Genomic DNA, 20855 nt, shown 5'->3' on the forward strand with positions numbered 1-20855 from the left:
TACTCTCCAGCAATCGCATAGGCCATTGCAAATAAAGTGCGAAAATGAAGTCAAATTTCCCTCCGGCCGGAAAATTCTGGTTCGATTGAACTGAAAATGGAATTCCCCGGTTGCAGCAGGAATGCCGGCGCTTCGCCGCCGCTCTCCGTCTCTTCCTCCTCCTTCTCGTCGCGTTCGTTCTCTGTCTCGGAGTTCGATCAGCCTTTTACAGAGCAACAACTTCAGGAAATCGATGCCATCGAAGCTATGTATCAATCCACCAGCGGCAAAAGACGACGAGGAAGTTCCACAGCCGACGAAAACGAGGCCTCGTGTGTTTCCCCCAACGCCGGCCGTCGATTGCCCCATTCCATTCTTTCTCTCCAGCTTCCTTATTCTTCTCCTCTATCGCCCCGTCGAGGTATTTTTTTCTAAATTCTATTTAACAAATTGGTTGCAGCAGATGATGCAGATTTGGGAAAGATTGCTTGGGGCTTTCAAACTACATTTTGAGGATCTACGGCTTATTTTGTGCTGAAATTGAAATTATGATTACATTGTTTATTGGTTTCATTTGCAGTAAATTCGAAGATGAGATTTCCTGCATTGAATTTTGATGGCCGAATTATTTACAGTACAACTGCGAGTGAGGTAGATAGAGCGTCCAGGGAGTTAGCCAAGAAAATCAGCTCCACGAGGAAAGGAACGGATCAAATTACTATCGGATTCGACATCGAGTGGAAACCCACATTTAGAAGAGGTGAGGGAACTTTGAAGTTTTATTTCTTGATCCAAAATAGTTTTTGTTATTCTCACCCGAATATAATGGCAGTTCTGTTTCTCATGGGAATCAAAATCGTAGTGTCTTTAAATTAACAAGAAACACTATTTTGCTTTCCTCCTTAATTTGTCCGTCTGTTCGTTGGGATTTTGTTATATTGAAGTTTTTCCCTAAGAAAATTTATGGCGGACGATAGAATTAATGTATGAAAATATTCATTTTACCATTGACTATATTGAATTACACACACCCATATTAGATTGAGCTTGTTGCTATGAATAGAGGAAGTCAAAGCTCAAATTAGTTCAAGCACAGTTATACAGCTAACTGTTAAGTTGTGAACTCTCTCAACCACACTTCGAATTAGTCAAGTTTCAGAATCTTAGTTGGGCCAATTAGTTGATTTAACACTTATGTTCTATAATGATTGGCTCGCACAACTTATTGTTAGCAGATGGTTAAATCGGTTAAGAAGTCAGTCCTTCTCAGAGAGTTAGACAGTGAATACTTATAACTTGTTTTTGTAATGTTCCCGTTTGTTCTTTCTGTTTCTTCATCTTTAATAAAAAAAATAGAATGACATGACTTTAACACCTATAAATTCAAGAATGATAAAACAATATTTTAAAAATGAGAAACAACAAACCTAAATGGTTTGTCAAATGCTTGGAAACAAGAAACAAGAAATGAGAATATTACCAAACGGACCTTTAATTTCCCGATTCTTTTATATCTTTCTCTTTCCCTTCATATAGTTTGTTGTTTCATCTGGCTCTTGCGTAGACTTAAATCTTAGCTGGGTTGGTGGCTGTTAACTCGACCGAACTGGTGCTAATTACTTCTTCTATCATTCTTACAGCCTATTTAATTGGTCTTGGTCTCTTGGATTCCATAATGTCTCTGTCTTATTGACTCTTTTGTGATGAATTTTATATGCAGGTGTTCCACCCGGAAAGACAGCAGTCATGCAACTATGCTTGGACAATTCTCAATGCCATGTGATGCATATCATTCATTCGGGAATAACCCCAAGTTTGAAGACTCTTCTTGAGGATGATACACTCAGCAAGGTTTGAAACATTACCATAACTGCTCTTGTTATTTAGTTTTCCTGTACTATTTATATGTTTATAACCTATTTCGATCGATCATGCTAAAAAACTTCAGGCTGGAGTTGGCATTGCCAATGATGCTGTGAAAGTTTTTAAAGATTATAATGTGTCTATCAAAGCAGTGAGCGAGATTTCGGATCTAGCTAATCAAAAGCTTGCTGGAGTTCCCCAAAAATGGGGTCTTGGGTCTCTAACTAAGGCGCTTGTATCAAAAGAGGTTGTTTATTTCTGTTTATGTTCAAGTATTTAAAAGATATTTGCAATTTTCAAATCAAAGTCTCATGGTAACCAAAATTACTGAACTTTGTAGCTTCAAAAGCCCAACAAAATCAGACTTGGAAACTGGGAGGTCGCTGTGCTATCAAAGCAGCAACTGCAGTATGCTGCCACAGACGCATTTGCTTCTTGGTACTTACATGAGGTATTATCAAATGGCCCTTTCTCTCTTCATGTGGTAATTGTTGCTTTAAGATCTCATTCATAAACAGAGGATTTCATCATTATAATAATTTCGACCTTTAACAATATTCACAGATCTTAAAAGGATTTCCACATGCTCAAAAAGTAGAAGATTCAGAGAGAGATATGGAGCCAATCGCGTGATGCCAGTTCGCCACACAGCTAAGTTATTCAATTAGTCTAATTAATCTTATTGTTGAAATTGTTTCTTATCTTAAGAAACTATATCGGTCTAGTTAATCTGCAGTTGATGTGCCATATCAAATAATGTTTTATTGATGAATGGAGAGTAGAAAATTATTGGTTAATGTCTAAAAATCTAAGAAAGACAAACAAGGACTAACTCCATGGTCCTCCCAATTTGATATTGTACCGTAAGTGTGTGGGTTAAGTTCTAATAGAGGTGGTTAGTCAATACCAATATTGTCTTGTGAATTGAATTTTCTTGAATTTTATGCCTTTAATCCCACTCACTCTCTCGAGGGTAAGATTTTAAGTCTAAGATCAATTAATCTATGACCAGAAAATTAAAGGCATAAAGCACAAAGAAACACAAATAGAATATTCAAACTAATTTAATCAAGAGAACTAAATAATCAGTCCATAAAATTCAATGACTACATCAATTCCTAAGATAAAAGTTTAGCGACTCATATTCAAAGTAAAACAACAAAATGCAAAAGAAAGTTTCATAACAAAATTAAAAAAAATAAAGGGAAAGGAGAGAAACTAAATTCGTTGTGTTGATTGATTGTCCTCGAGCCAATTTGCATGATCTTGAGTTTTGAAAATTCCTCCTTTGAGCTATCCAATGGTTTCATTGCCTTCTAAATTGGCAAAAAATGCAAAATGCTAAAAAAAACCTCTCTTAAATTCCTCCCCTAGTGGTGCAAACAAACTTTTATTTTTAATAAGAAAATTGTGATAGCTTCGGGACGTTATAAATGGGGTTGAAAGGCTACACACAGGGTTGAGATGCTATAAACAGCATCTTAATGCTATCTCCTTGGATAATGGGCGTAATTCTTGTTGGGTACTCCTCAATCACTTTGGCTTCAATTTTTCTCTCAATTTGATCTAATCATGTCCCGTTTCCTCTTGATACTTTATTTCAACATAATATGTCTTATGTGCTTAAATATAATAAGAAAACTAACAAAAAAATCTAATTATAATCTTCATGAAATATAGGTCACAGTGTGCTATCAGATATAGTTTCTAAACCTTTTTTTTCTTTAAATGATATAGTTTCTAAACCCTAGTATCTAGAGATACCTATAAAGATACATAAGTTTTAGCTAGCTCAGCACTTTCCTCCCATCACCCTTCAAAAAATCTATTTTGATTTCAAAGCATTTGTTCAAAGTTCCTTGGATTTTGTCTTTGGACAGTGGCCAAATAGCAATTGAAATATATTATCTTAATTATCATGGTTTGGCCTAGCGCTCAACAAAGTAAATTAGTTCAAATTACAGTAGCTACCTACATAGAATTTAATATCCTTAGTTACCTTAGTAATCAAATTGGTTGAGGTGGTGACACTCATGGATATCAAAAAGGAAAAGAAAAGAAATATATTAAAAGTATCGAAGATCGTAAAAGTTAAAAAAATTTGTAGAAGACTGCACCAAACTTAAGGTCAATTTTTGTGGTAGCCGTAGTTGTTATATGAGGTTTGTGGACTAAGAGATATAACCAGGATATTTAGAGGAGTTGAGAGATCTTAGGGTGGGATCGTGCTCGATCTCATGTTTTATTTTGGGCTTCGGTGTTCAAAGACTTTCGCAATTATTCTCTTGGTTTGATCTTAATTTGTGGAGCTCGTTCGTTTAGCCCTTTTGTTGTTTTTTTTTTAATATCTTTTTATATTCTTTCATTATCTTTAATGAAAGCTCGGCTTTTCATGAAAAAAGAAAGAAAAAAAAAAGAACTTTCTTAGTTGAGTAGCATTGGAAAATAGATTATCCAAAGTGGAGAATCTACCCAAAGTAGGCAACAAGGGTCTGTGATGAATGCAACCTACAACTTATCTTAATCTATCTAAAAAGATGGTTTGTGTTCTCTCCCAAACAAAGGAATAGTCTCTATTGTTAGGTTCAAATTATAGATCTTTTGATTTGTTGGACACTTTCTAAAGATCACTGGGAGTTAGAAGTTTCAAAATACACATTGTAATAAAGTGAATTAAAGTTTGTGGGCAAATTGTAAATTAATTAAATAAAAAGGATGAAAAAAAGGAGAAGGCGACTCGTGTGAGGTTAGTTTAGTAAATTGCGATACAGACTAGAGAAAGAGGGGGGGTGCCACATGTAAAAGCTGCAAAAATAGAATCCATGTGCTCAGGCAAGTGGTTTTCCCACCCTCGCGCCTCTCATGCTCGGGCTCACGCGCTAACTACACTGCGTGTTCTCCACTCGCCCTTATTTTCTTATTTTCTTTTTTTTTTCTTTTCTTTCCCATCCCTGAAGTTCTATGAATAAGTATTCATTTGAATAAGAATAACATAAGCGGATAGTGGGGATCGAACCCGCATTGTTAGCTTGGAAGGCTAGGGGTTATAGTCGATGTTGATTCATTATTTTTAACGTTTCTAATTCAAAACCAAACGTGAGTATAAATATTTTAACCAATTGAACTACATTTAAATCAAAATTTTCTCTCTTCTTTCATATACACAATTGTGGTAGAAGAAAATTATATATCAATCAATTGAGCAAAATCAGCTTTATTTTAGTTGAAATTCATACGTAATAAAACAGGAACCAAATATAAAAATTGATTTGAATATTTTGAGTTAGGATAATTTAATGGTACTTAGTTTTCTACACTCATTACGATATTTAGCTTTTACATAAGTTGTTGGTTTGAATCTTAACTCAATCGTGTAAATATAGTTGTTCATTTTTCTTTTTTTCATAATCGTAATTTTTTGTTCTGAGAGTTTTCAGAATACAAATACATGTGAGTTAAAAATTAAAATATAAATTTGCATCATGTCATGATTAGATAATCAATATAATATCTTTCTATGGGTTATATTTTATTTAAGAGGCAATGTACTAAAAACGAAATAGTAATAATTTAAGAACAATATTTTAAATACAGCATAAAGTTTAAAATTTTAGAAAATAGTTAATTCAAATCTAAATGTAATGCATTACCTTATTTTTTTTAGTTATGTTAGGTTTAAAAAAGATGTAGACTACATATTAATTTTATATTATAAGTGATCAAATCGAGTATAGTTCAAGTGGTTGAGACACCTGTCTCTGATCAAAAAGGTCATGAGTTTGAATTTCCGCCACACATGTTGTACTAAAAAAAATTATAGTATTAGTGTTTTCTCTCCATTTAATTATCATGAGTTCGAATTACTAAGAATTCAAAAGTCCTAAATTATTTCGATTTTTCATAAAAGTTTTTATTGGGATTTTGACAAATGGAAGGCAAAGATAGAGAGTGGTGAAGTTGAGCACACCAATGGGGGCGTCATGAGACAGCCCACAGACACTCCATTTCTGCGCGTCTTTCTTCTGTCAGATTTTTCAGTCCCCAATTTTCTCTCGCGATTCTTCGCAGCGCCATTTTGGCTTTCTTCTTCTTCTTTTTCTTCTCTGCTTCTTTTCAGCAGCGACGGGCGATGGCTTCCATTTTCTCTCTTTCTACAGTCTCCATCCCGGAAGCAGAGGAAAACTCTAGAACCCCACGGACTTCTCCATCTGCGCGAAGACTGGAGTGATTTCCGATGTTCATATGCCCAATTGTTTGAATTTGCTCGTGGATCGAGAGTGGACTTGTTAAATGTCTTCTGCTGACGGATCTTTTGCTGATGCGACGCCCACTTTGTAGCGGATAAGGGATTCCGTTCTGTTTTCATCGTCACTTTCTCCCTCTGCCATTTTCGATTCTCATTGTTGTTTTTGCCTAAGTTCGATCGAACAATTCGTTACTGTTGGGTTCATTGATTCGATTCTGTCTAATTGCAGCGATACCCATTGAGGCATTTGATTCTAATTGTTCCTTATTATTTGGTCCCTTTTGATCCAGAGTGCATAAACTGAACTGTGATCGTGGTTTTACTAGGAAGTGACATCGAGGATTTGAAACTACTGAGGTTTAAATTCCCACTTCAATCCTTGACTGCATAATGTAAAAACGATGGTGGGCATTGATGTTAAGGAAATGGAAGATTACAGCACTGTATGGTAGTCGTACGCGTTGGCTGCAATCGATCAAAACTTGAGTTGACTGATCTGTGGAACATAAATTATCTGGTGTTATTTGCGATTTATCTTCAGTATGGGATGATTTTCGCAATGGAATTTGAATTCAAGGAGGAACTGCTGGTTCTTTACTGGTTAAGAACACTACATAGAAAACCGGGTTATTGTGATCCACTTTTCTTATTGAAGAAGCCATTTGGGTTGACATGGCCTTGTGAATTGCATGCCAAGGAAGCTAAATAAGTTCAGAGATTTCATTAGTTTGACTGAATTATAGTTAGTTTAGCATTGTTTCTGTAAATTCTCCTTCTGTGCAAAGGCTCATTCCTATGTTTCTATAAGAATTTGAGTAATATCTTCTGCTGAAGGGGAGAAAATTTATGTGGTAGGTGCTTAGAAACCGAGTTTCCTGGGGTCAATTTTAAAGCTCTAGAAGAAACATAGATGTTGAAAACAGATACAGGGACATGGTGCATTGGAGGGAACAAACTTACTTCATTCCCAACAAGGAACAGTGAAGTAATTCGAGAATTCTTATTTCTCAAAGGTGGTTTTCATTCTTTGTCCATACGATGTCGCGTTGCTTTCCATTCCCACCACCTGGATATGAAAAGAAGGCTAGGATAGAGGATGTGGACCTACCCAAAAAGGTTGAGCAAAATTCCCTTGAGATTTTACAAAAGCATGATTGTGTAGTCTCATCATAGTCATGGTACAGAAAAATAAGCATGTTTTCTGGTTTTGCATTGAAGAATTTGTTCTTCATGAGATTTATGTGTAGACTTTTTGAACCGATCGTTTGGCAACTTTCTTGACTTGCTCTTTACAATTTGCTAATCATCACATCACTAGAATGAAAGTGACTATACTTGCATATTTTTCTTTGGTAATTGAATGGTTTCTTGATGGGTTTGACTGGTTTCTTTCTGGGTTTGCTAGCACATAAAATCGACGAGCACCTTTTCGACGAAATTTTTTTCCCTCATTCAAAGTTTTCACTATCTTACTTTTGTTTGTCTTACCATGAATTTGTGAAAATAAGACATTAGAGGTTTTTGACATGATATATTGGCAGTTGATCATTTATGTATGCATGTTCTTTTTATGGGGATTGATTGATTCTTTTGACAACAAGGATCAGCATAAAAAGAAGAGGAAAAAGGAGAAGAGGGATCAAAAAGAAAAGAGGAAGAGCAGGAACAGAGATAAAAGGGACAAGGAGAAAGACAGAGTCAAAACCAAAACTAGAACCTCCGATGAAGCAAAACTTCCAGATAAAACCAATCGCCACAATCGACATTTCCTCGTTCAGAAAGATCGGAAAGACAGGGACAACTACGTTTTAACTGAGAACAAATATGCTGGGCAATCTGCTGGTTATACCGAAGGGCAGTCTAATTATAGCAGTCATCTGTCTGACAAATCTAGGGCCTTCAAATTTGTGCCAGAGTTGGGAAGGAGGATTAAGGACAGTGAGGGCGGATCTAGGAACCTTTTGGGGGAGAAGTTGTCTGTTTATCTTCCACAGAGAGATGATTGGGTGGGTAGACTAGTGGCTAAGGTCACTCAAAATTTCGATGAAGGGAAGACGAAGGACGAGAATAAGGAAAGTGGTGAGGATAAATATAGTGGTCGAGAAATACGGGAGGAGTCGAAGTTTAGTAGGTTGGAAACTATTCGACCTGTGGATCAAGATGGGGTGAATTCAGTGGAGAAGAATGCTGATGCAAGAACTGAAGGAAAGAGGAGCAGGGAGAAACAGAAGGACAAGGATAGGCAAGAAGGAAAAGGTAAAAACAAGAGAAAGACGGAGAAACCTGAACAGAAGATTGGAAGCCTGGAAAAATCGAAAGGATGCAACGAAGACGACGTAACGAGTTCCGATTCTATAATTACATCGCAACTTCTTAGGGACAGCCATAAACCTGTTGCTAGAATGGGAAGTCTCGTGAAGAGGAAGGACTTTGAAACCAATGGGATCTTGCTTGGTGAGTTGAATGTTGATGCTGAGACATTATATTTGCCTATTTGTTGTTTTCAAATTAGATCCATTGGAACTTTCCTCTTAGAACTGTCTTCTCTCTTGGGATTACTTGTCTTGAAGATCTGAAATCATAATTTCTTATGAATCATTATTGAAGTGTGTTGTTAATTGTTATTATACATTTTTAGCAATGGTTCTTTTTGGCATGAGAATTTGGTAGTTTTCTGTTAATCATGCACCTGACTGTTAAATCTTTTCTTACTTTTTTGATTTTTCACAGCCAAGGATCATAAATCCATCAACTCTTCAAAGTTCCTATCCTCCTCTGATCTGCCTAGAGAAAACCACAGGATGTTAAAACCATGCCAATCTTCAGTAGCAGCTGCTTCAAATTGTCAGGTAACAGCCAATACCAATGGCCTTAAATTCGACGGTAAAGAACGCGAATCGAACGACAATGCTATTGAAATTCCCCCAGCTCTTTCATCTGCTGAATCTAACCAGCTGATCAAATTGTCAAAGGTACACCCAAAGCCACCACATCCAGATTTAGAGCATCTAAGCCAGGTGTATTGGGTTCCCAAAATGGAGGAATGGTCAGATTTTTGTGACCAAGACTGGCTATATAGTAGCAATGCTTCCAACTTGAAGAAGCTGAAAGTTCACGGTTTCGAGATGGGGACGACGACGCCACATGTATGGGCAGAGGCAGTGCAGATAGACTCGATCAATATCTGCGCTTTACCGTATGTCGTTCCATATTGAAATTTCCAAATAGGTTCGATTACTGGGTTTTACAGTTCTTTTGGTGCAATCCTTCATCTGCACTCAGCTCAGGATGTCTAACATGATCGACCGATATCGGCACGCTAATTTTTCCCATCGTGGCAGGCCAGGATAAATGAATTTCCATGTAAACTGCAACCCCATGAGGTCAAGTAGAAGTGAAAATGCAAAAGCTTGTTGTGCAATCCCATTTCATTTTTAAAGGGATGGTAGATATGTAAGCACATAACTATTTGATAGATTTATGAGATGAAAGGTATAGAATTTAGTCATATTTATTTATTTACTATACATCTTGCATATTTCTTTTTATCTAAAAAATGAAGTTTTCTCCACCATTCCCTTATATTTAAGGTCAGTTCACTGTCCAATGGAGCTTAAAATAAATTTGAACTTTTAGATCGGTTCAAGAATTTTCCTGAATTAAATTTAGGTTGATTCGATAAATTTTGGTTCAACTGAATCAACCTGAACTTATTAAGAAAACTATTTATTTTCCCCACCATAAAATTCTATATTGATATATTTATTTTAATTTTGTTTCATTCAATAATTTTATGAATTGTTTATTCTCCAACAAAATTTTAAAATAAATATTAGTTATCTGAAACGTGATTCAATGGTAAAAAATATGTAACTAAATGTTTATTGATATAGCATTTATTATTATTATTATTATTATTATTTATTATACAATATTATAAACGAGTTCCGTCATTTCACGATTGAGTTGGGTTGGATCGAGTTCATTATTTAATAAAAATTATTTGGTTGAATAAATTTACCACTCAAACAATTAGATTTAGTCTAAAAGGTATTTTAACCCTATCCAATTCAACTCTTGACTATATAACTAAATAATATTAAAGTTTTTTTTTTAAGATTCGTGATTTTTAATGAAAATATTAATTGTAATTATTCTAAAAATCAAATAATTTATAAGAATAAACTCAGAAAAAGCCAATATAACTTTCAATTTGGAAAAAAAAAATATAGACTGTCACTTATGTGACGTTTGATACAATTTTATTAGTAAGAAAATGTTCGTTAAAAGAAAAAGAAAAGAGTGTACTAAAAATAATAATAAATAAAAAAATAAAAATCGAAATAGTTATAAAAAAAAGACATAATACTTCGATTTTACTTTTGACCTGTGCCATAACCAAAATGGCTCACACCAAATAGATTATTCACTACACAACGGATTTTGTTTCCACACCTTCCAACTCCAACGTCTTATTTATTTAAATTGTTGTTGGGATTTAATCTTAAAAAAAAAAAAAAAAAAAGACTCGTTTAAATCCCTTTCTACAGATACAATGTGTAATCGTACAAATTTAAATCCCTCTTCAGACCTTCTTCGTTCTAAAAAATATGAGTTAAAAACAGAACTTATTTAAATTCCACATAAATTTCCCTCACCGTCACCGGCGGCCGTTTTCCGTTCAATGTCTCCAAGATCGCTTACAGCCGACGTGGTCCGACCACCAGAAGATCTCCGACGCGTTCGTCGACTTCTTGAACCGTTTCCAGTCGCAGAGAATTGCCCGGAGATCGCCGATCTTGGCGACGATCGTCCGGCAGCAATTGGCGTGGACGGTGGTGACTTGCTTAAAATCGTTGCTCTTCTGGCAAAATCCGCTGAAAAACAGAGTGTTGAGAAACCTAACCTTGAGATTAAGTTGGCGGAAAATGCCGGCGCGGATTAGGTTGTGGAGAACGTCCTGCTCCTTGAGGCCGGCGGAGGCGTTCTTCATGGCGTACCATCGATCGAAGAGCGCTATGGTTTTGTTGTTGGATCGGACGAAGTAGAAGCCGGTGTTGATCGGATTCGCGTCCGACCAGTGATTGCCGTTGAAGTTATCGGTGCTGATTTGAAGATCTTCAGTTTCGTCTTTACTTAGCTTTCCAAATGGGTCCCTCAGCCACATTACATCTGTATCCTGTTCCACCAAAATTTTAAAAATATCAATTATAATAATAATAATAATCTCAAATATGGTAAAATAAAATATTTTTTTTCTTCCATTTAAAACTAACATTTTTTTTAATTTTTCGATGTAATTTAAAAAATAAATATGAATTATGTAGGAATATTGTGAGGGAATTAAATTTATGTACCTCCAACCTCGGTCATTAAACAATTGACAACTAAAAAAGATTGAAAACATGAAAAAAAAAGAGAAAAAAAAATAAATATTTGTTAATTTTATTTTTGCGATAGGTAGGAAGATAAACACTTACAATTATTATTTTGTAGATTTTACAAATAAATAATATAGTAGAATGCATTAATATAAACACGGTTTTTGAAAAAGATAAATTATATATAACTGATTAATTGTTGTAATACATTATATTAGGTTGACTATGAAATTATGAACCTTGAATTTGGAAATAAAACAATAATTTATAAATACAAATAATAACTATGATTAGTGGATTCTTTCATTTTCCATATCCATTACATCTCCTACAAGGTTAAAATATTTCAATTTATCATGATGAAAATATTAAATGTGTGATTCATTTTGAAGGCAAAAAAAATAACCATTTGTTGATGTAGAAATAAAAATAAATAAAAATAATGCTCATCATGATACAAATGATTTTATGGAAACCGGCTAAGTTGTGGATGCTTTCATTTTCCAAAACCATATGTACCTACTACAAAATTGAAAATATTTCAATTTATCATGATAAATGTATTGGTTTAAATGTAGTTTTGATATTTTTACTTCTTTCTTATTAGTTCTAAAAACAAACTTCTGAAATCTATGGTAAGTTTATCAAGTTAATTTAAGTAATGACGAATAATATAATAATGAAGTATTGATAATTAGAACTAAATTTTTTGTGTTAAAAACTTAGAAATTAAACTATATTTAAAATTGAAAATAATCGTTTATTGGTATTTTTTTTCAAAATTTAATTTTGATTTTAAAAACAATTCAAAAAGCAGATGAAAAATTTTAAAATTTACCGAAAATTCTGTTCATAAATTTATTTTTCAAAAAAAAAAAAATAGTTATTTTCGTTTGTCGTTTAAGAACACGAAACCTACAAATATAATTTTATATATATAGATAAATCAAACAGTTAGAGTCTATAATTGATATAAAATATTCGTCTAGACGTCAAATTCGGTTTATAAAAATCAAAATTTCAAATATTATAGAATGAATGCAGAAAAGAAAAAGATTACGAAAGCTGAAGATATTATAACGATTTATTGTTATATTATTTTGAAAGGATAAAAAATCAAACCAAGTATGCTCCAAAAATCAGTTGGATTTTGAAAATTTTTTTCGAAAAGAAAGCCACGATCCCGAGCAGTTCGGCGCGCACTCGAAATCGAATCTCCGGCCGCGTACTGCTCCAAGATTTCCCCGTCAGTCGTCGATGAAGTTCATATATCCAAAATCAACGTTTCACGAAAGAGAGAGATCAGGACGGAATAATAATATGTTACCGTGAATATGAAACTGTAACCACGCTTGAGAACGTCGAGCAGGAGCGAAGTTCTTCTCCACATCATTTTGATGAATTCCTCTGACATGTAAAGCTTCTCTCCGCCGAAATCCACTCCTTCCGTCTCCAATTTGAAGCAATTAAGCCGCAGAAATCGGCAGCGATCGTACGCCGTTTGATCGACGGTGACGAGGAGAAGATGATCCAGCAATCGTCTCGTGTCCTCTCCCATCCAAAAACTACTGAGAAACACATCGAGCATCGTCGTATCGTCTTTGATTCCTTGATCCGCATACGCCTTATTTATCACAGCGATAACCACCGTCTTGTTCGCCATCGCCGCCTTCGCAAGCGCCACATCCAGATCGTCTCGTGATTCGACGGAATCGGTTAATTCTTCAACCTGCGCAAATGAAAAATTAGAATCGCTTCAATGCAGAGAAGAAGGAGAAATTAAGCCCTAAGCAATTATCACCGAATTGGAGCGATGGCATCGGAAGCCTGTGGGAAAGAAAACGAGAGGATTCAGAGAGTATGCGGAAGGACCGGCGACGATCAGAAGAAAGGAAGCGATCAAAAACAGCAACAGAAATCCATAAGTTAAGAGAGGGGGTTTCTTCGGCGGGAAATCCATCGCTTTTCGTCTCTCTTTTTTTCCCTTTGATTTTTCTCGTATTTTATGGGAAAAGAGAGAGCTCTAGATAGCTGCTTTTCTGATTAAACCTTTTAAATGGAAGTCAAGTCAACGAAACCAAAGTTTAATTAACTAAGATTAAATTACTAATTTGGTCCTATACTTTGAGCTTAATTTCAAATTCATTTTGGTTAGTACGACTAAAGTCTAAATTAAAGTTGAATTTAGTATATCTTAGCACTTTTTTTTCCTCATGTTTTTGCATTTCGATACCTATATTCATTTTACTTAGGTGTTAATTAATATAATTAATCGGCACTTACATTTTTGTGTAAAAATAGATAAGTTTTTTGGAAAATAAAACTCTTAATTTTCAAAGGGTGGTGAGCATAGAGACTTACCTAAATACTAATATTATTTCAGCAATATAACTTTTTTAAAATGTTTTTATTTAATTATTTACTATCAAAATTTTTAAAAAGTCCTTTTTAATTATCGAAAATACTGTATTAAACACACTAAATTAGTAATTCTTTCATATGTGTTGGTAGAAAAAGTGATTTTATTTTTTCTTTTAAATATTTTTTTTTCCAAAATGCTCATCCGAAAAGCTAGAGATCAAATTGAAGTTGTAAATATTACAGATATATTTTTTATATATCTTACCAAAATTAAGCTATATTTAAATTGGTTGCAGACGGAAACGAAATTAAAACCAAAGTCTATGGGACTAAATTAAAATTTTAAAATTATGGGGTCAAATTAGTAATTTAACTGTAAAAATATGTGGCTTTATTGGGATAATTATCGATGTTCACTGATCTTTAGTACAATAGACGTGGATAGAGATTTGAACTCTCAACCTTATATACCTTAACTCGAACTATGTTTTAGTTGATCGATGTTGACTAATTAATATATAATACTTAGGTGCTGGTCGATAATCACTTATATATCTTTGTGCTTATCTTTGAAAAAAAAAAAAAAAAAACCATTTTCTTCATTTCTCTCTTCTCCCCGTCAAAAATTAAATGGTGACCAATAAAAAATGCGGTAAACACCTAAATATTTTTTGTTATTTGGATGGGGTAAACACTAGTTCTAAGAGTAGTATTTTTAATTAAAGCATTTTTTCTGATAAAAATTTTATTAAAAAAAATGAAAATACTTTTTTAGTTGATAATAAAACTTATATACATGTCTTAATAGCTAATTTATGTTTCTATCGGCTAAAAAAGATTTGCAAATGGGTTGCATACAAATAAATTAGTCATGAGTACTCTAATAAATGCTGTTAATTGCTTTTTCGGTCAAATTTCTAGACAATAACACTTTTTAGGTACTCTTACTTTTTTCCAAAGTTATTTTATGTTCACATACATAACATTTTGATCCATAATTGTCTTTTGTTATATCAAAAACACTCTAGAATATAGCCTAACAACAACACCTCTTTTATCTTTAAAAAACAACATTTTTTTATGTGTCAATTGAACATAATTTAACTGGTCAATGCACCTATCTACGACCGAAAGGTCGTAAATTCAAATTTCCACCTCCATATGTTGTATTAAAAAACCTCCTCTCTTTTTTCTCCCCTAACTATGCAAAATGGTCACCCATTACATAGTTAAAAGCAACATCTTTTTTTTTCAAAGTGGAAAATTCGAACAAACGATTTTTTGGTCAACAAAAATTCTTTGCAAAAAAAAAAAAAAAAAAAAAAACTCATTAGTTAAAACGTCTCTATTGTTTAACCTTTTTTTTTATTAAACAATAATAATAAATAACGTAGCCCAAGTCCTAACGAGGTTTTATATTTCTTTTTTTTTTTTTTATAAGGAAGGCTTTTTTAATTTCCGATCTGTCGCTGAGAAGTCGACGTTTTCACCTTTACGCTTACTATTTGCAATATTTACGGATCTGGGCAAGCCGACGTATCGTCCGCCCAAAGCTTTCCCAATTCCCATGCAGAATTCCTTATCCTATTTCCTACTCTGAACCTCCACTGTTCAAAAAGGCCTCACAGTTTCGTATTCTCAAAGCCAAATGACATCCAACTAAGCATTTGGAGCACCAATAATTATTCTCCCAGTCAACTTTTAAAAGAATTTCAAATATATATATATGTATGTAAATCACTCTCTACAATATTCTATTCAAATTTTCTTTGTGATGGGTGTTAGATTTCATTATTCGATTCATATTCTTTCTTTTTACTTACTGTACACGTCATGACGTTGACTCTTATTTTGTAGGGCACAAATCCAAAATAAAAGATCTTGAATGTAAAAAATAATTACAACTATATGTCAACAATGGTCTGGACACTCATGATATCAAAAAAAAAAAAATGCAACCATATGTCAAATGATAACGGCTATCTAATCAAATTTGTCCAATAAATAGAGAAACTTGTAGAAAGAGATTGGAGTAGAGGTGACCATGAAGCTTATATTACAACGAGTGGAAATCTCTTTATATTCAAGAATAGAACCAGCGATTACGATAAAATAACACAACTGTTAAAATACATCCTATAAAGATCGAGTTGGATATGTATGTATAATAGAAGTTAACATGCAAGATAGTTTAATTACAAGTGATATGGGATAAAATACCAAACTACTGTGTTAAGTGAAGAGAGGCTTGACCTTGATTAGAGAACGTTGCAAATTGGATGTTTTCTCTTCGGCTTCTTGGGTTTTGGAGGTTGAAGAACCACCTTGATTGCAGCATCAAAGACAGCTTTTACATTCTGCATTGCAAAAAAGAGTTTCATTTGGATTAACTTTCCCCAAGTGATTTTAGAGAGCCCATAAAAAAAGGAAAAAGTAATATATATATATATATATATGAGTATGTAGAAAGATCGAGTGCGTTTAGTAACAAATAAAAATCACTTTTGCAATAATTAAAAAGTGATTCTAAAGGCCTCCCTTGAGGCAAGGGCATAAAGTCTCTTGGTAACACCTAGCAAGAGATCCCATGTTCAAATCTCCGAGTGATTTAATATCAAAATCCGATGTCCCCCAGGTCCAGGCCTTCGAATGAATGTGGGTGCTCCCGATTATAAAGAAGTAAGCAAAAAGCTAAATAGATTCAATTTCAGGTTATAAAAAAATTTATTTGTAAAGTAATTGGTCGAGAATCACTTTATGGTAATTTAACATCTGTAGAATCACTTTTAAATGTAGTGCAACCAAAAAAACTTATCACTTTTATGAAAATGTAACCAGACACTGTAAGTACTTTAATTAAAACTATTTTAAAGAAGTATTTTAAGAAAAAATAGTTATCTAAAAAAGTTATTAAAATAGAAGTTTTGTCAAAATAACCTTGGGGTATTATATTCGGTTTTAATTAAGAACAGAAGACCACAAGTTAGAGAAAGAGTTAACAAGTCCCTCCAATTTCAATTGAAGCTTGCCACATTGAGCTAATGCATGCAGTCATGAGCAATAAAATGACAGGTCCACAAAAACAAACACATTAGGGTATCGTTTGGGTATGGTAAAAGTTATGTTTTAGTCCTACTTTAGTTCCCAAAATCAATTGAAATCGACGAAGTATATCCAAAATGATCCAAACAACTATTTTTTAGTTTATGCTTTAGACACTTGAAATGATAAGTTGATCCTAATGCTATTAGGATAGAATTAGGAATATTATTAGGGCACTAAGGGTAGATTAGTAATTAGATAGAGAACTTGTTAGGAAGATTAGATATAACTAGAGCGAGTGGGAAAGGAAGGATTGAGTGAGACAATTGTTTAGTGTGGTTTAGGCTTAAGTGATGTAAAGAAGGGATGGTCTAAGTACCTCGAATTACATAGGAATTATTATAGTCCTTCTATCCTCTTATCTTTCAATTTCAATCTATTCCGGCTATTTGGTTCTATCATGAGGACAATTCAAACTGATCAAACGGACTCAATTCGATTGGTTTCTTTAGTTTTTTTTTGGGTTCAACTTGCACCACTAATTAAAGGGTTAGTTCCTGATCATTTCATCACCCTTCGTGACAATCCGAGCATAGCTGATCCAAGTCCTTCGATGTTTTATTTATGAAGGCTATTTAATTGGCCCTTAAATAGGAGTTGAAATTACTTTTTATCCCTTAATCCATATCTTCTAATATACTAAGAGGCAATTATTACACACCTGTTGTGTCTTTGAGCTGCATTCAATATATGCCACTGCTCCAATAAGCTTCTTTAATTCCTCGCCCTGTCCAGAGAGAGGGGGGAAGAATAAATTAGTTTACTTGTTTTCCTTGAAAGTTTGGGAAGAGGGAGTATGAACAATAAAGAGACTGCAAAGCACTCTGTGATGGGAGTGTGGTGGTAGTTTTAAGGAAAGCAAATTCAGCAAGGATATAATGGGCGAGATTCAAAAGGAAAATGAAGTAGTTCCAATTACTGACCTGTTTCGTCGATATTGTATGTGCCCCGGGATAGTCCAAGAGGAATCGTCCGTCGTCTCTCAGATCTGCCATCCCAAGTAACAGCAATAGGACTTTCAATCAGAACAATACCACACAATGCAACGAACAGATTTGTGGGACAAGTGTAGGGGCGGGTGGGGGACGAGGAGGAGCTTCAAGAATAATCTTCCCCTAGAAATTACAGAACAATGAGACACACATTTTAGAGACATACATTTTAGAGACACTACCATGCATCATTTTACATAATACAAATACGTCGTCGATATCATGTGAGGGGTACTGGTTTAATGTATGGACTTGCACGTAGAAGATAGATGGCCAAGAAGTTGCGTGCTTTGGTATTGGGAAACGTAGATCTCTAATTAGATGATTCGTTTCTTTTCATGGTGACCTGAAATTGGTAACTCTTTAGCTTTTACCCCTATGATTGGGGGCACCCGCCCCGGGATCCAAACTTGGGAGACATCAAAGATTTTTGGTATTATGCTCACCCCAAGGTTCCAACACAAGATCTTATAGTAGGTGATACCATAAGGCCCCAATCGCTCCTCAAGGCTTTTAATTAGTGATATTGAAACACACATATTCATCTAATGGCGTTTGTGAAAAGTTAACAGTGGCATTCCCATGTGTGGAACCATCAGAAAAATTATGAGAATTTTACTTAAGAGAGAAGGAACTGATAGTTCGGGCAATGAAATTAGATTAAAGTTAAAGAAGAAAGGCACCTAGTTTGGTCCCTACAAGAATAATGGGCACTGATGGGGCATAATGCCTTAGCTCTGGGATCCACTGTTCCAAAAGAAAAAGACATGAAGAATAATTTAAATACCATATAAACAATAATGATAAGCATAGCCAGAATTAAGGAGGAAAACGAACTTACTTTCTTGGATACATTTTCAAAGCTGGCCCTACTTATGAGCGAAAAGGCAAGAAGGAAAACATCAGCTCCTCTGTAACTCAAAGGTCTCAGCCTGTTATAATCCTCTTGACCTGTAAAGGGATCTTTTAACTTCTATACAAGACTTAGATACACAGTCAATTTCGTATTCGAAGGCTGAAGAAACTAGTGGCAATATCTTTTTTTTTTAAGAATGTTATCCGAAGTTATGATATTTTATCAAGGTTTCCAACATTCATGGTGATATTTCTGGAAGATACGAACCCATCAAGTGCCCTTCCAAACAAGGACTTTTGTTCTTTATTTGGATTTTCGATTATACCGATAAAATAAGAAGTAAAAGAAGGAATAAAAAATAACTAAAGCGATGTTGTTATTAACAAAACGTGTGAAGAAGAACCATCATGGGTTGACCCATTGGTCCAAATGGGCCAAGGTATACTCTAAAGAATTTAGACTGCTACAAACCATGGTGGCCATCTACCTAAAATTTAATATCCTACGAGTTTTTTTGGCAACAAAATATAGTAAAGCCAGGCGGTTGTCCCTTGAGATTAGCCGAGGTGCACATGAGCTGACCCAACTCGGACACTCACGAATATAAAAAAAAAAAACAAGTGAGGAAGAAGATGAAACTAGCTCTGGAGTAGCTTATGAACTGGACAGATTTGGAAGACACATTCTGATAAGAACAACTCTGTAATATAGTTTCGTTTTAAAGTGCATCTTAATTTCCTCTTATGGAATTGATATAACACTTCCAGATATCCATATGCTATAGCTATTGATGACACAAGAATTTTCTCTATGACAACAAAACTTGAATGAAAATATTACAATATGTTAGTTAAACTATCCTATAATTTGTGTTTAGTTTCATTCTGATCCTATGATCTTAAAAGTTTCATTTGGCTTGAAGTTTGGTTAAATCTCCTAAATCATCGCTCCAGTTGCTAGGTGTTAAGATTCTTACTTTTTTCTTTTTCTTTTTTTGACTTGGCGAGGACAGGCAACTAGCTTTAAGACTAAACAGACGATAAAATATAAATCCCAGAAAAGAAAATCCTGACAATTTAATAACAAAATTAACAGAGGAGGCATGCTAATCAGAAACAGAACAAAAGCGAAATTACCAGCAGTATCCCAGAGACCCAAATTCACAGACTGCCCATTAACCAAAACATTGGCGCTGAAGTTGTCAAACACAGTAGGAACATAATCCTGTCAATGCAAAACACATCATCAATCAGAGAATTTCTCCCTTGAGAGAAACAAAAGTGCAGCTGCAGATAACCTAGAGAGTCCAAGAAAACAAGCAAGAACGGTAAAATCAAACAGAACTCGAGAAAAAAAAAAGAAAAAACAAATAGACGAGGTCGTACAGTTGGGAAAGTGTTGCTGGTGTAGGAAATGAGAAGGCAGGTCTTCCCAACGGCGCCATCTCCAACCGTCACGCATTTGACGAACTTCCCAACAGCAGTGGCGGCGGCGGCGGACATTGTCGACTGATTCTGCTTCAATGGAAGAAAATTGAGAGAATCTGGATGAAGACCCAGATAACAGATTCCCCTTTTCTTGTCTCCCTCCGTTGAAACTACTGGAGATTGGAAGAAGAAAAGGAGAAATTTGGGAGGAGAAAGTGGAAGGAAGGTTTGAAGAAACTTCTGGGGGAGGGAAAAAGAAGCATTGATTGGTGAAATTGGGTTTGATTTGAGGCGAAAAGAGGAAACAGAAGGCACCCACACAGAGAGAGATGAATCAAAGAGCATCAATTTTGGAAGAAATTGAATGAGATGTTTGGACGCGCTGGCGCCACTTTCTTTCCATTTCTATAAAACATAGTGGAAATTCAAATCTTCCGTTGTAGAAATGACAAATTACACGTGCATATGTATACTTTTTTAAATTTATTAGACAAAATTAAAAAAAAATGTGTTTAATGAATGCTTAAACTTTTATCAAAATTGAGTGATAATTGATATATATCTCCAATCAAAAGTATGTGAGTTTGATCTCCCACTTCTACTCTTCCTTCATCCTCTCTCTTCCCTCTCTATAGTATTTTTTTATCT

At 34.5% G+C, this 20855-nt stretch overlaps 4 protein-coding genes across 9 annotated transcripts; 2 read left to right on the forward strand and 2 right to left on the reverse strand.

Moving 5' to 3' along the window:
* Positions 1 to 47: 47 nt before the first annotated feature.
* WRNEXO (Werner syndrome-like exonuclease) lies at positions 48 to 2746 on the forward strand. The gene is made up of 6 exons (XM_022291417.2): positions 48 to 400; positions 560 to 739; positions 1700 to 1830; positions 1928 to 2089; positions 2183 to 2293; positions 2407 to 2746. The coding sequence occupies exons 1-6, from the start codon at positions 97 to 99 to the stop codon at positions 2473 to 2475; spliced, it is 957 nt and encodes a 318-aa protein (XP_022147109.1). The 5' UTR covers positions 48 to 96; the 3' UTR covers positions 2476 to 2746.
* A 2609-nt stretch (positions 2747 to 5355) lies between these two features.
* LOC111016039 (uncharacterized) lies at positions 5356 to 9596 on the forward strand. Of its 3 annotated transcripts, XM_022291284.2 has the most exons (4): positions 5356 to 7204; positions 7690 to 8542; positions 8819 to 8937; positions 9061 to 9596. In XM_022291284.2, the coding sequence occupies exons 1-4, from the start codon at positions 7127 to 7129 to the stop codon at positions 9301 to 9303; spliced, it is 1293 nt and encodes a 430-aa protein (XP_022146976.1). In that variant the 5' UTR covers positions 5356 to 7126; the 3' UTR covers positions 9304 to 9596. The 3 variants fall into 3 exon arrangements, with proteins under 3 accessions (XP_022146976.1, XP_022146973.1, XP_022146974.1); XM_022291281.2 differs by having other exon boundaries at positions 5358 to 7204; positions 8819 to 9596; XM_022291282.2 differs by having other exon boundaries at positions 5361 to 7204; positions 7696 to 8542; positions 8819 to 9596.
* An 866-nt stretch (positions 9597 to 10462) lies between these two features.
* On the reverse strand, positions 10463 to 13477 carry LOC111016134 (uncharacterized protein At1g28695-like). The gene is made up of 3 exons (XM_022291434.2): positions 13271 to 13477; positions 12797 to 13198; positions 10463 to 11267 (listed from the first exon to the last, which is right to left on the reverse strand). The coding sequence occupies exons 1-3, from the start codon at positions 13427 to 13429 to the stop codon at positions 10770 to 10772; spliced, it is 1059 nt and encodes a 352-aa protein (XP_022147126.1). The 5' UTR covers positions 13430 to 13477; the 3' UTR covers positions 10463 to 10769.
* Positions 13478 to 15814: 2337 nt separating this feature from the next.
* Positions 15815 to 20638, reverse strand: LOC111016135 (rac-like GTP-binding protein RHO1). 4 transcript variants are annotated; one of them, XM_022291435.2, is made up of 7 exons: positions 20166 to 20621; positions 19917 to 20004; positions 18766 to 18875; positions 18608 to 18671; positions 17856 to 17920; positions 17594 to 17659; positions 15815 to 16187 (listed from the first exon to the last, which is right to left on the reverse strand). In XM_022291435.2, the coding sequence occupies exons 1-7, from the start codon at positions 20550 to 20552 to the stop codon at positions 16089 to 16091; spliced, it is 879 nt and encodes a 292-aa protein (XP_022147127.1). In that variant the 5' UTR covers positions 20553 to 20621; the 3' UTR covers positions 15815 to 16088. The 4 variants fall into 4 exon arrangements, 2 of the variants coding, with proteins under 2 accessions (XP_022147127.1, XP_022147128.1); XM_022291436.2 differs by lacking the exon at positions 17594 to 17659 and having other exon boundaries at positions 20166 to 20637; XR_015790885.1 differs by lacking the exon at positions 17594 to 17659 and having other exon boundaries at positions 16104 to 16187; positions 17856 to 18047; positions 18624 to 18671; positions 20166 to 20638.
* Positions 20639 to 20855: the final 217 nt, after the last annotated feature.

The sequence above is a fragment of the Momordica charantia genome, assembly GCF_013281855.1.
Source record: "Momordica charantia cultivar OHB3-1 chromosome 5 unlocalized genomic scaffold, Mcharantia_2.0 BLBB01000005.1, whole genome shotgun sequence".
NCBI lineage: Eukaryota > Viridiplantae > Streptophyta > Magnoliopsida > Cucurbitales > Cucurbitaceae > Momordica > Momordica charantia.